General features: G+C 36.4%; 1 protein-coding gene across 1 annotated transcript in view; it reads left to right on the top strand.

Annotated features, from left to right (window-relative positions):
• The window catches only part of SLX4IP (SLX4 interacting protein), a 73,305-nt gene that overhangs the window by 27,156 nt on the left and 30,405 nt on the right, over window positions 1-15,744 (top strand). The window contains exons 4-5 of the mRNA XM_072331443.1: window positions 7,889-7,978; window positions 11,402-11,525. Of these exons, the coding sequence (XP_072187544.1) occupies window positions 7,889-7,978; window positions 11,402-11,525 (214 nt within the window). The remainder of the gene's footprint in view (window positions 1-7,888; window positions 7,979-11,401; window positions 11,526-15,744) is intronic.

The raw sequence follows: 15,744 nt of genomic DNA on the forward strand, positions 1-15,744 counted from the left end.
GGTGGTGCCTTTTTCTTTAATTTTTATTGCACTTGATTTTCTTGTCATGACTAGAATATGCAGAAACAAGAAATAGCGTGGCACGTTACTAAGCTCCTTAGCCGTTCTGCATGGTGCGTTTTTTTCATTTACTTAACAAATACATCACCAACTTGCCAATATGTAATTGAAAATATTTTCTTATACATCACAATTTGGCTTGTTAATTAAAATGCAGTATGGAGTGAGTATATGTGGAAGAGCTGTGAAAATTATTTACAAGCTAATGGTCTGAAATGGCTGCATAGGGTTCTTTGTTTTTTAAAATTGCTGGCCTATAATACTTAGAAAATTATATGCTCTCTGCTGCTCATTATGTCTTGTTTATTGAAGTCTTTATCTTTAGACAACTCTGTTGTTTCTTAGTAGGATTTTAATGAGAAAGCCTTTTAATATATTATGAAACTCTTATCATTCCATTTTTTTTTAAACACTAGACCTGTGATGGTTAGAAAAAGTAAATTTGAAATTGAATGTAGTTGCAATGGTGTAATATGGTAGAAGTTGATAGTGAACTAGGTACTTCTCTCATCTACAGTGCTGTGAAATCAGAGGGAATTGGTTGCTGTTATCAGATCTCAGTGCTTAATATGATGATACCTACTACTCTGGTATCTGATCTTCATTAAAAAGTGAACGAATGAATGTTAGTATTTCTTTGTGGCCTGCTCTTTAAAATTTTAAACACACCATAGTATTTATAATATTTTACAACATAGGTATGAAAGCAGCATGTTGGAATCTCAAATACCTTTCCATTACCTTGAACAAATACTGTGCTTCTAGTTCTGCTTTTCAGATCAGTTCTGACACAGGCAGGGGAATGGTCTATGTCCTATCAAAACAATGTTGAGTTTGCACTGTTACTTGGAGAGTTTACCTGCAGGAAAAAGTTGCATTTTGCAATTGTTTGAGCTGCAGCTACATGACTCCATTCAATATGTAGCCTACAAAACCTCCTACAGAACTGGGGCCAGATCAGCATAGATTGACAGCGTAAATTAAGCTTAATTCCCTCATGCAATTTAGGCATCCTTTTCAATGTTGTACCTGATAGAGCAGTTCTCCAAGACCAGTTCAGTTGTTTAGATTAAGTAATGACTACTTAGCCTAGCTGTAGGTGATGAACTGAAGGGCTCTGTTTGCACTGAAGTATTCTTGAGTTACTAAAAGACATGTACATGCTTTAGAGTGGCAGATATTTAGGGTGTTCTTGAAGGAGTTGTCTTGGTTGATTTAATCTACTCATTTGGGTGGATTTCTCATAATTACGCACGTTAACAAGAGTGTGTTAATGCTTAATTTGAGAATCTCTGTTATAATACACAGCTTCATCAGATTTGAAACTATTTAGATTTCTTTACATTTTCCTGAGGGTTGAATCATAAACGTGTCTTTCTTGTTGTCATGGTTTTATGATTTTTGATATCAGTATTTCACATCATAATATCATGTAGGGCTCTGGGAGTTAAAGACTTAATGCTTCAGTTCTGTGAATGCTGATTTTTCAGGTTTCTGCTTCTCAGAAGAGAAGAAGAATTGCATACCCCAGAGGACTTTTTGTTTCCATTCAGAGACAGATACAACTGTTGACAAGTCATGAGATGTCCCTTTTCTTTCCTTTCTGCTCCTCTCTGTAGCATGTGCTCCCTAGCAGTCTCACCTTCAGAATTAGAGTATGGCTTTTGGTTTTTGGACACATCTTCTCATTTTATTTGATTTATTAGCTTCAATCCCATTTATATGGTATTAAATACTGTTACCTTGCATTTCAATATCTTATTTAGTAAATTAACTTTCCTCCTCAGATCACTGCCACTATTTTGTTTTTAGTTCCATCTCTCTATCATTTCCCCCTTTCCTGGGCTTTGGGTCTGTGCCCCACTCATTAGTCACAGAACCAGGTCAAAGCAGCCTGTAAACCACTGACACTTGTTTTCACTTTTTTCCCCATCATTTCTTACAAATAGTCTGTCTATCCACATCTTCTGAGAGTTTAACATCCTGCTTTGACTCAGTGTTCTTGTGTGCTCAGTCTGCTCTTCCCAAAAGTTTGTCCTAAAGGCCTGTTCACTGTTTGCACCTCTCTGGTGGGATGGAATCATAGAATAAAGGTTGGAAAAGATGTCTAAGATCATCGTGTTTAGTTGTCAACCCATCAGTGGGTATATGAATCCCTGAATGTGGGTTCAGTACTCCTGTAGCTCTTTGGCTGAGTTAAGTTATTTCTTCTTTCCATTAAAACACTCATGCACTAGGCCCTTAGTGTTGATCTCACACTCCCTTTCTACTGTTGCAGTGATCCTGTAGATTTTGGAAGCGGAGTATAGATAAGATCTAGGTGTTAGCTCTTCCCTCTAATCCATTGTTAACACCAGCAGCCATTTCTCAAAACTTCTGAAAACTCTGGTAAATAGAGTTCTGTTTAAGATTTTCAGAGGGCAGTCTGGTTGCTTGATGGATGCTCATTAGACTGCAGTATATGGCCTAAATACTGTAACATTTTCCACAGCCTAGCAGAGCTCAAGTCCCTGGGCACAAATTTCTAGTTACTCTTCCAGTTGTGCAGATATTCAATCTTTTTAATGGTTCAAGATCTGTAGTTCCATTTTGCAAGCTGTACAAGCAGCTGTGGATCCACCAATAAAACAGTGAACGGCTCAGTTTTGAGGATGTTTTGTGTTACAACTCATCTCTTCAGAGACATACGGTATTTCAGAGCAAACAAAAACCTACAAACTTTGCAAGTTTTCAGAACCAGCCGGTCATAATTTAGAGATGAGAAAAGGTCGAAAGAAGATGATTTTTTTTTCTTTTTCCTTCATTTTAATTCTTAAATCTTCAGCATTCTGGAGAACAAACTTGAATTGTGAACTCCTCTAATTCCTGCTTCTTGAAAGCCTTCTGCCTGGTGTGTTCTGTACTCTCTTTCTGAATCAGCTGATGGGTGATCCTTTTATACTTATCAGTTCCTCTTGTCAGGTGACCCTGTAATTAATCTCATGACGGTAAAGCCAGGCCATGGTAATCTGTTGTTTCCTAAACCCCCTGGAATTCAAAGTTGGAAGACCACATTGCTTTGAGCAGTAATTAGGGAGGGCTGTTTCTGTGAAAGTTGGTTGTACAGCAAAAAAAACAATCCAATGACCCTATTATTTAAACAATAAAAAAAAGTAAGTAACCCCCTTGCTCCTGTTTTGTTTCTCCTAAGAGGGAAACAACCCAAACCTCAAATTTCAGAGATTCTTGAAAAATATATGCACATCAAAATGTAGTTTTAGTTCTAAAAAGGTTAAAATAATTATCTTGTCAGATGACACCAAATCTCCTTTGCTCCCATACAGCCACCTGCAGCAGTGGTGGCACCTGCAGCTGTCCTGAGCCATGCAGGCTGAGTTAATGCACATGAAGGCATTTGACTACCAGAAAAGTTTGTCCTACTGTTTGGGAAACTCTGTATTACCTTGAATCATGTAACACTAAGATGTATTTATAAATGAATATGTATTTTTTTTTTGTGTGTAATAGCATACAAAAACACTTCTGTGCTGTATCCTTACTTAATTTTTTTTTCCCCTGTTGCTCTAGAAGAGCAAAAGAATGAAAATATTGAAACTAATAAAGGAAAAGCCATTTTCTTTGGAGTCAGAAAGATGAAGTAGGAAAATAAACTTGCTTCTAAAAAGCCTGGAAGAACTGAGGGGTAGCATTCATGTGTTGTCATAATGTATTTGGCATGATGGATATAGACCAATGCAAAATATTTTTATATTTACTGTTGGGAACTTTTGAACTGATATAATTGAACTTGGAACGTCTGCTGATTTTGGAAAAACTGTAGAAAGAATGAAATGTATTAGAAGTATTTTTCTGGTTCTTAGGAGATATTTCCCTCAAACCTATGATTTATTTTCACCATTTCTTTTAGCTGTGCTTTTGCCACCTGGAGGCTGGTGGCGCCTTGCAGCAATTATGCCTTTAGTAGCCCTTTCCAGCGTTGTGATAGATTTGGGCGCCCATCAGGAGCTAGTCTTAAAAATAAACTGGCAAAGAAACAAGCCCCAAAAAACAAATGATACACGTGATCTGAATATGAGATAGAGTTATCACTGTAACTCAATACCACAACTTTCTAGAAAGGCAAAAGGGAATTTAAAAGGATTAGATACATTAGAGTTCTTATTTGCTTAGCCTAGAAAACTGGAAGTTTTGCAGTATAGGTCATTCTTCTCTCCCAATGGAACTCAGATATATGCTTCAAAGTCCTGTAATTAAAATTTAATTATAAACAAAGCAAAGCTTATCAGGAAAGCTATTACTGATTGGTGTGCAATAAAAACACCATAGCAAACTCCCTAAACTTTTGGGACTACAAAATAGCCAAAGTATCATACACGTTGTTTTTAACTGTGCATCCATTAATCCTGACTCTACTGCTCCCATCTGCACAATAATCACAGAACAGGGAAATGCTAATATGCCTCTTGGGAAGCCAGCTCTCCGTTTCTGCCTTGGTCAGTGATGCAGCACATTTGGAATGATGTAACTGAATACAAAATGACTGTATTTATCCCCAGCCTCTCAAATATTTTTGTTTGTAAGGCCTGTTTTAAGGCTGCTTGAAGCAATGCTATTTCAACAAATGAGAGTACCATATAGGAGCTGCCTTATTCAGAAGATGTTTTATCTACTAGTGATCCATCTAATATTGGATTATCCTTGGCCAAGGTTTTAGCAGGTTATGAGGTTATTTTCCTTGATGGAGTTACCACTTTGCTCTAGTATTCATTCAGTTTACATGCTAGGTTATCTTTTCAGTTTGCAGCATCTATGAAGTATTTGGTGTTTTTTTTTATAAACAGTTTGATTCCAGAAAATATGTTCTGAATTGGGTGGCATTACTGTATTATAATATACTGACAACATTCAGAGATAATTTATAACCCTCTGCTTAGCAACGCTTGAATGTTATTAGACTGTTATTAGAGGGTTATGGTGACTACAGTATAACACTGAGGTTTTCAAGTTTTAGATTTATGGAAAATACCAAATTGGCACATCTGTTTTTGTATTTAATTGTTCAGTAAAATGCTGTAGTGATTATTGACATAAGCGGTTCCCGTCAAATCGAGGTGTCAGGTCTCAGTTTTGACAATTGCATCTCACATTTATTTTCAGTACAAATCTTGACACAAGCTGAAAATAACAAACAAAGAGTTGTTTAAGTTTGCCTCTCAGTGACAAGTTGCTTCTTGCAGCCCTAATGATTGAAAGCACTGCATTTTCTCCAAAATATAAACTAGTGTTTTAATTGTATTACGTGTCTTCAGAGCATAAAGAAAAATAACAGGGTGCTCTTAAGAAGGTTTCTATCTATTAACATAAACATATCTTTCTTCCTCTAACCTCCATTCCCTACAATTATTCATATTGGAGTTCAGTCTGTACAGGGCAGTCAAAGTTGTTTTTAGCTGCTTAGTGTAAATACTGTGTGTCAATCTGTACCATGTGAAGGAATACAAAGTATAAATATAGGTGTAGGAATTAAATACTTTGTATCCTTTGTATAATATACAAATACTTTGTATAATGTCACAGTGCAAAGGAATCATGCTCAGGAGTTGCTGTTTATGTCACATTCAGGGCTTGGGAAAAATATGAATTTACAATACCCTGAAAGATCTGTGCTTATATTCTTTTAGTCCTATTTGTCCTGGGCAGTTCTGCTTCCTTGTGTCATGTTCTGAAGTGTGTGTAGTTGAGTGGTGGGACTGCTGGAATTTTGGAGTTGAAATAGTTCTTGTTAAGATGTCCACAAGAAAGCTCCAAAATGCTGAGGGCTAGGAATCTTCCATTGGGAAAGCTCATCTATTACAAGGATTTACACGCTATTCATATGAATTTGTTTTTCTTTGAAGTACTACATATGTTTAGTCTATTAGTGGTGCTTTAAAATAACTTGGAGCTGTTTCAGAATGTTATTTCAAATATGGTTGTTTTCTGTTTTCAAGTTGTTTTAAGATTGATAAATGAGACAAATATTGTTATTCAAAAGAAAATAATTATAAATGCTATCTCTCATTAAAAACAAGTCTATGCTTTGCATGTGTGCACATGTCTCTATATCTATGTGTATCTGTATCTATTTACATAAATAAAGGCTCTGCAGCAAGTACCAAATAGTGCAAGTGAGCACCCAGCATTAGATAATTGGAATATTCCTAATATATCAAGCTCTTGTTTGTTGTTGTAAGTGACATACTGTGAATAACTTACTGCCTCTCTGTTCCTATAATATGCTGTGTCTGCTACAGCTTTGATGGTCAGTAGTCAACTCAGAAGTTTGCTAGAGCTGACTAATGATTCACCAGAGATTTCTGAGAGAGTTTTTGCCGTCATTGTAAAGCTTGAAGAGGTTTGCTATTGCAGCCATCTGGTAGTTCTTGGTTCTCTGGAGTGAAGAGAATCCTTTTGATAAATAGATCAAAGAGTTCTGTTCTTTCAGTGAATGATACCTGTAAGTAACGTAGAACTAATTTCATGCTGCCTGCCTCATTTGCTGAAGTCTTGCATTCTGCTTTCAATACAATATTGGTCATGCATTATTTTTTAAATATAGTTAAAACATTATTTAAATAGTTCTGTTCTTGGGTAATTAGGCAATCCCAGAAATACCTAATTTACCAAATGTGCTGTCATGATTAGTAAGATCTGCGTAAATCCTGTTGCTCATTGTACTAGCCATGCTCAAAGACACTTCTTTTGCTATACCACAAGCCTAAAATTTAGACTTTTGGAGTGTTATGTGATGAACAACTGCAGACTAAAAATATATACCATAGTATTCTTAGAAATATTTGCATTAGCACAGAGAGTTCCAGTGTGGGGTATGCAGATGTTTGGCAATGAAGGGCAAATACAGTGAGAAGGTTAGAACAGGAAGTGTACATTGTAGCATCCCCTTGGAAGGAAATGGATCTCTGTCTGGGTTGTATATACACCTTTGAGGTTTGTCTGGTAGCAGGATGTCCTTTCTATTCCATCAGGCATTCCAGATGTGCAGTTGCCATGACCGCACATGTCTAGTCTCATAGAATGAGTTTATTGCGCCATAGATATGATGCAAGAAGCCAAAAAAGAGAAGGGAAGGCTTTACCTTGCAAGTTATTCCATTAAAGGAAGCATGAATGAAATTTGGTGCTGTGTCTCAGTGGAAGAAAGGGAAAATTTCGGGTTATGACACACCATATTTCTACATATGAAATGAGGCATTATTGTCTCTATAGAGGTGATACAGCTCACAGTGGAACTAAGGAGATGTGTATGTGCCTCTTTGGGATGGAGCCTGCATCATCCTAGAAGTGTCTTGTAAGAGTAATGGTCTTATAATCACTGAACTATTAGAAGTATTGGCTAAATAACAGATGTGAACGAGCATGAGGTAATTACCACAAATTCTTTGAACTTTACCGTTCCTTTTGTTTTTTTCTTCTGAGAGTTTGGTGAAGGAATAGCCTGTTTTTCACAGGGTAATTTGCCTGAATTCCCATTTTCAAGAGGTGTATAGATGGAAGAAAGTTCAGTGTGCTTGGTGATTGCTGTTATAGTTTAAGGCTTTCAGTTAGCTACCTGAGGTAGGTCTGGCACTCTGATTTCTCATTAAGTTCACTGATAAATATTGATTTGCAATTTCATACTTCGTAGTCTACCACAAACTTCTTTACTTGGCTTGTTTCATCTCTGACTGAGATGCATATGTATACTTGATTCTTTCCTTCCTTGTCTGCTTGACAGCTACAGCTGAACCTTTTTTATTTTATTTTTTTAATATGTCCTTCTTTTTTTTCAGTGTGGGAACTTTGCTGTTTTGGTGGATGTTCATATTTTGCCTGAAGGCTCCAATAAAGACACCAGCTGGTTTTCAGATCAGGAGAAGGAGGTACAACAAATAACAATTCTACTTCAAAAGCATGTGGTCACGGGGAAATGTTGGATAGCCTTGAACTATTCTGCGTATTTCAGTGTTACGATGAGAGCATTGCTGGTTGTGCCTAACTGAATGGTTGCTGTGGGGCCCCTAAGTAAACTCTACACATGCTTTTTGGGTCACTAATGGCTGCTTTCTATTTCCCTTTTAATTCCTAAGCTCTGCATGTGTATGCATGTGGTTTTGATTCTTCTAACTTTGGTTTTAAAAGCGTCTCTCTGACGGTATCTTTGTCTTTTGTAAACTGTCCTGAGTTATGAATAGTGGATTGTGACAGGTGTCACTTTTGTAGAGCTTGTTGATGAAAAGCCCGTTAATTGTTTGATCACATTTAGAGAAGTATGAATGGTATTTTATTTAGAGAATGAGTGCAAGAAAATATAATGTGTATGCATGATATGCAAGGTAATGGAGAACAGAACTACTGTATCTCATTACAGGAGATTATTAAACGTGATTTTTAAATGTATCACTTGAATATCCTGACAGCAGATGAAATCTTGGAAATTCAGAGCGTCAACAACCAGTAAAATTAACGAATGTAACTTTCATCAGCTTCTGTGATTTCTGTAAGAATCTTGTGATGAGTTACTGGCTGGAGTTTTCCCCTATTTCAGTCCGTGTGGGAACTTGAGAAGTTCCCTGCTGAAAATGAATGCAAGGCATGTTTGAGATGCCTGTGGACTTTCCCGCAAGTCTCTGTTACGGTAATTTTCAGCAGATAGCTTTCCTAATAATGGCATAATTAACTTGTCACTGCAGAGCATCCCCGTATGGTCACAGCAATGTGTTTAAAGAATAAGAAAAAAACCCAAAACACCAAAAACCCCAACAGATTAGTGCTCTGAGGGAGCAAAGGCAGAATATTTATCAGGTTCACCTGATTTGTGCTTTAAGAATCAGACAAAGGAGAAAATACAGGAAGTCTTTTAGATTTCTTTTTTCTTCAAATAAATGAACACTCCTTGCCACTTCTATTTATAATTGGCACTATCTTGGTTCTAACTTTTAAACGCTTTCAAAATGTATTTTGTATCATTGCCAAAACAAAAGATGTGAATTTCAGGAAATTAGATCATGAGTGATTTCATAAAGAGGCATGACAGGGCAGCATTCATTGCGTTGCTGTGGCTGTGTATTTTGAGAGAAGTACAAAGGTTGCATATTTTCAACAACCAAGAAGTGTGATTTCAATAGCTTTACAATTTGCTTCCTGAAAGCCTTACACAGAGCCTTTGTTGTACTGGGGAGAAAAGGTCAAATTATGCCTATGTGTTTTTATTTTTTTATTATTTCTTTTTTTTTTTAATTTGCACCACAACAAGTTTTTCACATCTCCAGAATTCATCACCTTAACAATAGTGCAACCTTGTTTGTTTGTTTCTCTGTCTGAGGGACTTTGGGGAAAAAGAAGATGCCTTTCAGGCAACCTATAACACAAACATGGTTTCTGCTGATGATCCCTTCCCCTGGAAGGAGTCCATGGCTGCTGTCTGTGGGATGTGGAGCCCTTCAGAGGGATTACTGTGGGCAGGGCAGAGTACTGCTGCAGAGAAGGAGTGGGTGTGCTCTGCTGGTGGTGTGATTCAGGGTGGAGAGAAGAGTGCAGGTTGTGTGAGGCAGGCTGGGAACTGCATACAAGCCCATTAGTGTGGAGATGGTATTAGAAAAGGCCATGCACGTTGTCTGTCTGGGCGCTTAACTGAGTGCAGTCTCTGCATGCTGCTGTGTGGTGCATAAGGGTCATTTTGGACTGACATACGCAAATCACTAATTTGATGCTTTTCAGGAACTTTACTCTTTCTGTCCTGCCCTTTCTAGTTTTTCTGCCCTTTGTGTCCTTTTGCTTTTCCCCTAGAATAATAAACTCAAAGTTTTAGCCTTGTACTTGAAAAAAGAACTATTTCCTTTTTTACCTTGATTTCTGCTCATGTCCTTGCTGTAATCTCTCCATTTTGCACACAGAAAGGTCTGAGTTCTGAGTACAGTTCAGTGGAGAACTAGAAGTAAGAGAGGATTATCTTGAAAACTGCTCATTTACACTTTCTTAAATATAGACCTGTACAGTTCTTTGTGGAGAACCACTACAATAAAACTTCCCTCGGCATAACAACAGAATTAAATATTTTCCATGTAAATTAAAGAAATGTGTGCTGATCTTTTTTGCTGCGGAAGATCCCAAATACAAACTCCTTCCTCTGCTTTCTAGACTTCATTCTAACCTGAATGCATAGTCCTGATGAAGGAATGTGTAATGAGATCACTTTAATGAGTTAAACAGAGGAATAGGCAGATTCTGTACTTTACAACTATATTCTTCAAGTAGAAAGGAAAGTGTATTTATTTCTAGCTGTAAGGTGAAAATACTATTTGTGGTTGACCCATATATGTGTGTTGCTCTCACTTAGAGCAATATGTTAAAAATGTTCCTCTGTATACTTGATAGATAAATCCAAAGTAAATTTCAAGCCAAGATATTTCGTGTTTGGTGGTATTAATATAATTTTGTATGATGTCCAAACACTATAAAAAAAGGTAAAATGATATCTTTGTATGCTGCAAAGTATCATTTCTATGAGCATGAAGTTAGGCAGAATGGAAAATAAGAATTCTGAAGGAAAAGGCACAAATGTGTGTTCTCCTTGATCTGAAAACTTACTCTAGTATTTGACAGAAATATTTTGCTTTTATATCAAGGTTATTCTGGATGAAAGGCTTGTTCTTCTTTCAGAGTTGTCTGTATTTTGTTGTTGTGTTGTGCTTTGAAGGAAGTATGAAAAATATGAATGGATAAACTTAAGAGGGGTAAAATCAAAATGAATTGGAGGAATGAGGATACTGTGACCAAGTTAGCTCTGAGTCCTTCCTTCCCAAATCACACTGAATTGAACCAAAATATCTGTTGTGGTTTATGCTGATTCTTGCAGTGCATGCTGATGATTCCTGGTATTTTTACTAATACTTTAAGTTTCTTGCGTTGTGATTCTTACCACGTGCATTCAAAATAATTTAATTTTCTTTAAAAGCAAAGATATTTGATGTTATAATCCATTTCTACTACTAAGAACTTCATCAGTTTTCTAAAAATAAATTGCACCATGCATTGTGTCTTATCTGACTCATAATGTTTTTTCTCTCTTCTTCAAAATTGTAGAAAGAAGTATTAAAATGTGTAAAAAAAAAAAGTTTAGAAAAGCTGTTAGAATTTCTTTTCCTTGCTCCAATGCCTTTCTGAAGCATTGTGCTTCTCACCTCTATGTAACAACACAGTACCTGATTGCAGATAGTATTTTTTCTTGTTACATTGGAGAGATTTTGTACCTTCCATTGTGCGTGCAGTGCTTAGCTCTGAAGAGGGAAATGTTTGCATTTCAGAAGGTCTGCATGTGCCTAGAAGAGGTGGTTGTTTCACGAATCAAACACTACTTGGAAGCACGTAAACAGCGTGGTCAGTGGAAGTCAATGGAACATGCATCATCAAGTCCTCTGTTCATTACAGGTAAAATCAGTTATTTAATCTCAAATAGAATAAAACAAGGTAATGTACGGTGGAAACTGCTGTTTCTGCTTTGTCATGAGAAACTTCCCATCACGGAATCTAGTATAGCCAAAATATCTGGGGTTTGGGGGTTTACTTTTCTGTACATTAAATGAACATGAGAGACGATAATTAAGCAGAACAAAAGACTCTGTGGTCCTCTAAAAATGATGGCAAACCGTCTTTTTTCTGAAGTCAGGTTTCTACTTGTACATTTTTTATTCTAGAAATATTTTTTTCCTTCCTCTTGCCATCTATTCATTCTTAAAAGGCTGGTATGACATGATAAGTGGCATTTGTTGTTTCACCTGTGTTACTACAGATTTGGTAATTAAGTCAGTGGCCAGAAAAGAATAGTTGTTAGAGCATTTACCCAACTGGAGCAATTGTGTTGGATTTTTGTGCGTGTGACGATAGTGAAATGAGCAGATTCAATTCTAGTATGCTTTTCTTCAAATGTTAGGACCTAATGCCTTGCCAGTTTTCCTTTAGTGTCATTTCATTAGCTGTTCTAGTTAGGTGGGTTTTGTGAAGCTAATAGGCTTATTTGTCTTACGTTTGAAAATCCAGCTATTTTAAAATCGTTCCTAGGAAATGAATGATTTTAGTTTACTACCAGCCTGAGTGTGTTATAAACTTGTTACAATGCTTTTCTAGTTCTGAGTGAACAAATGGAATTTTCTTATGCTGAAAGCAGAGGACCACCGCAAAGAGTGAGATGGGAAATTCTGAGATTTGTTGTTATTTTTCTGTATTTTCTTTTACCGGATGATATTTTTCACTGGTTATTTCCTTAAATTTCTTGCCTTAATCAAATTATGTTTTCAAAACCAATGATTCTGTAAGGTAAAACTAGCAGACAAGCTGCTTATGCAGACAGATGAAATAGTTCGAGGGAGTTCTTGAGATTTTAAGGTCCTGTATGTTCTTTCGTATCACAGACTTTTCAGTCAGAATACTGGTATGCTGTTCAAGAGCTGTGAACTGATCTGCTTGACTCTTCCCCTTATTTTGTGAAAATGAAGGACCTAGGGTCATCAGTAATATCTTTAATAGTTTTAGATTAAAGAGTATTTAGTTTGGATGAGACAGAATTTCTGTTTCATAAGTTTTCTGCATTTAATCTTGACATCAATAATTAACGCTAAAAAATAAAGGAAGAAAAAAGTATGTGATAAGGAGCATTCATGTTGAACTTAATTTCCAAGTCTCTCTTCTTCCCTCAGCCCACTTTGCTCAGGGCTGTAATTTGAAAGAAAGGAGTGCTTTGTTCAAGAATCAAGTTTATTCAAGTTACATTCAAGTCTATTCTTACCTGAAAAGGAAATAGCAGATATAGTAGGTGGGTGTTCACCAGAGCAGCTGGGACCTACCTCTGAGACACTGACCCTTCTAGGTGAGCCACAAGGCTAATACTCTTTATCATGTGTTTTACCTTCCTCTCTTTGGTCACCGTTCTGGTGGAGTGCTGGTGAAGTACAAAGATATGTAATATTCTCAAACAGATGAAGCACAAGATAGCTGACCAGTGTTTGCATGACAGTATTTTGAAGTACACAGGGAAATGTGCAAGCTTGATCTGTGGCTAACTACATTGGCATTCTGTAGCTGCTGCTGGTAAAGTATTTAAGCTTGGAGTTACTGTTGCATTTGGAGGTTATTAGAAGTTTTTGAGTTCTTCAAACTGGATGTGGTTTCTTTTTCTCAAAGCTATGCAAGTCTGTGCCTGGAGTTTTGCTGCTATAAAATCATCACTATTGCAAGTGAGAGTGTGTCTATGAAGAATAATAAGATGTTTATTAATTTGTTGTTTACTGTCGCAGCTCAGCACTTGTTTGGACTTGCATCTTTTGGGGTTAATTTCTGTTAGTTTGTATTGAAAAGTTATTAGAATCCGAACTGTTAGTTCTGGTTAGTAAGCTTTTAGATTGCCTTTAATATCAAAGTGGCTGTATTGGAATTTTCATCAGAAATAGAAGCCAAGCTACTTTACTTTGGTTAGCAGATCTGGTTCTGCTTTCTAGATCTACAGAGCAGACTGGCCTCCATTGCTATTTTGAAGGGAATTTCTTCAGCTGTCACAGTTTCTTTTAAATGTTGACATACTATTATGTTTAGTGTTAGTATTAGTTACTGCCACCTTTCAGTTTTGTGGCACAGTATGTAAATATCCATTTGTGTGACTTGTAAATTCATGTTTCTTTTTCAAGTTACACCCACACAGCAGTGTGTGGTGGGTCGCATACCATCTCATTAGGAAATCTGTGGGTGTTACACATAGGAGAAGAAAGAAAGAAAGAATGGAAAAATGGGAGAAAGTAGCCAAGACAAGCAAGTTCTTCCTATTCTTCCTTCTGTCTGAACAATTTCCCCACCCCTCCCAAATGGCCAGTAAGAACAATATGCCAAAGTAAGCTTTAATTTAGTCTTTGGACATAGGCTTTGGTATAAACTCTCCATTTCCTGTGTTTAATTAATGTCCAAAAGTGTTTAATTTTGCTTTGTTTTATATTTTTTTAAAAGAAATGTAAGATGTGGTAGATTTTACAAGATTCGATTCTGCCTGTATCCGATCTGCATGGCCAAAATCATGTAGAAAGGGCATTAACAATATATGGTTTTTTTGCACTACTTGAAGTTCAGTGTTTTAAGCCAACCAATAATAATAATTATAATAATAACAATAAACATGTATTAGCAAATGTAACTCATTCAAAAAAACCTGCACTTACATGTTTCACTTTACATTATAAAAGCTTTAAAGTTAGAGCCATTTACTCTCTCTGTATATATATACATACATATATATGTATTTATAAGTTTATGCCATATGTTTTCAGTTTACACCACTTGTGCTGCTCAGTGGCACATAGTTGTTTTTAGCAATGTATTGAGCATCCTTAGTCTTAGTATCATAATACTCATCCAAATATGGAAAAGCTGTAGGCCCAAATAGGCTAAAAACAAAGCCTGGCTTTTCACCTTCTCAGAAAGTGGCTGTTTCTGATGAAGAATAATAAAAATTAAGAAGCTAGGGGCTATAAAGAGGATCATATAGAGATGCTAAGTACAGGAGCTTGACAAAGGGGTGGACTGCGAAAAATTAGGGAAGAAGCCGAAGTTTACATGGGCACAGAGGAAAGAAAAAGGAGGATGTGTAAAGAAAATGTGGCCACCTTAGAAATGGAAGGAAAGAAGAAAGGAAGAAGGTATCTTGTAAACAGACCTCCTCCTTCTTCCCTCTCGTGAATGTGGAGGAAGTTCAATATGTTTATCCTACAAATCATTTTCAGATTTTTTTCATTCTTTCCCTAGCATCCATGTTGTTTGTCTTGGCTTGATGGTGGAACATTTTTGCTCTGATTTCAGATCTTTGTATTGTACTGTGTTTCCTACTGTGAAAATAATTAATCACATGGTACAGATATTTCACAGCCTGATTTTATCCATGTTCCCTGTAATACAGTATTTTTTAAAAACATTTTGAACCTTGTTTTCTTAGAAAAGTTGAGCTGATTGTGATCGTATTTTCTGTCTGTTTCTGTCTGCCTGTCCATCTTTCCCCCCCAACCGCTTTTCCTAAATTGGTTAAACTTTATGACAGGTAGAGATCTCAGGGCATATGTTTGTCAGCAGTTAACTTCAGATAAGCTTACTGAAATGAGGAGGAGGAAGTGCAAGTCCTTTGATGAACAGTTCAGCCTTACAAAGTCCACATCTTATTAAATATATATATTTTTAAAAACTGAGATTCTGTTTCATAAGAAAATACATTTTATTGGTTACGTTTGTCATGAAACTTATTTATTTATTTATTTATTTTGCTCCTATAAACACACAAAAAATATCCTCTATTTGCTATTTCTGTAGTAGTTGAAATGTGTGAAGTCTGCAGAGGATAAGTTCCCTGTTAGAATTCTATGGCAGCAAAAGCGATTTAAAATATTCCCACTTGTCTGGCTTTAAACTCTTATTTCTCTGCAGTTAAACAGTGTTAAATTTGTTTTTAACAAGAGTTGTTTCATCTGTCTGCCTTAAAGAGCAACTCCACAAAAACTTGAGGGGTGGAAGTGAAGGGTAAGCAAGCTATAGCAGAAAGGCTGCAACAAGGGACTAAGGAGGACAAAAGTCTTTTGAATGAACTTTTACATTTGCAGTTGTGCATTTTGATTTCTCTCTC

The sequence above is a fragment of the Excalfactoria chinensis genome, chromosome 3 (assembly GCF_039878825.1).
Source record: "Excalfactoria chinensis isolate bCotChi1 chromosome 3, bCotChi1.hap2, whole genome shotgun sequence".
NCBI lineage: Eukaryota > Metazoa > Chordata > Aves > Galliformes > Phasianidae > Excalfactoria > Excalfactoria chinensis.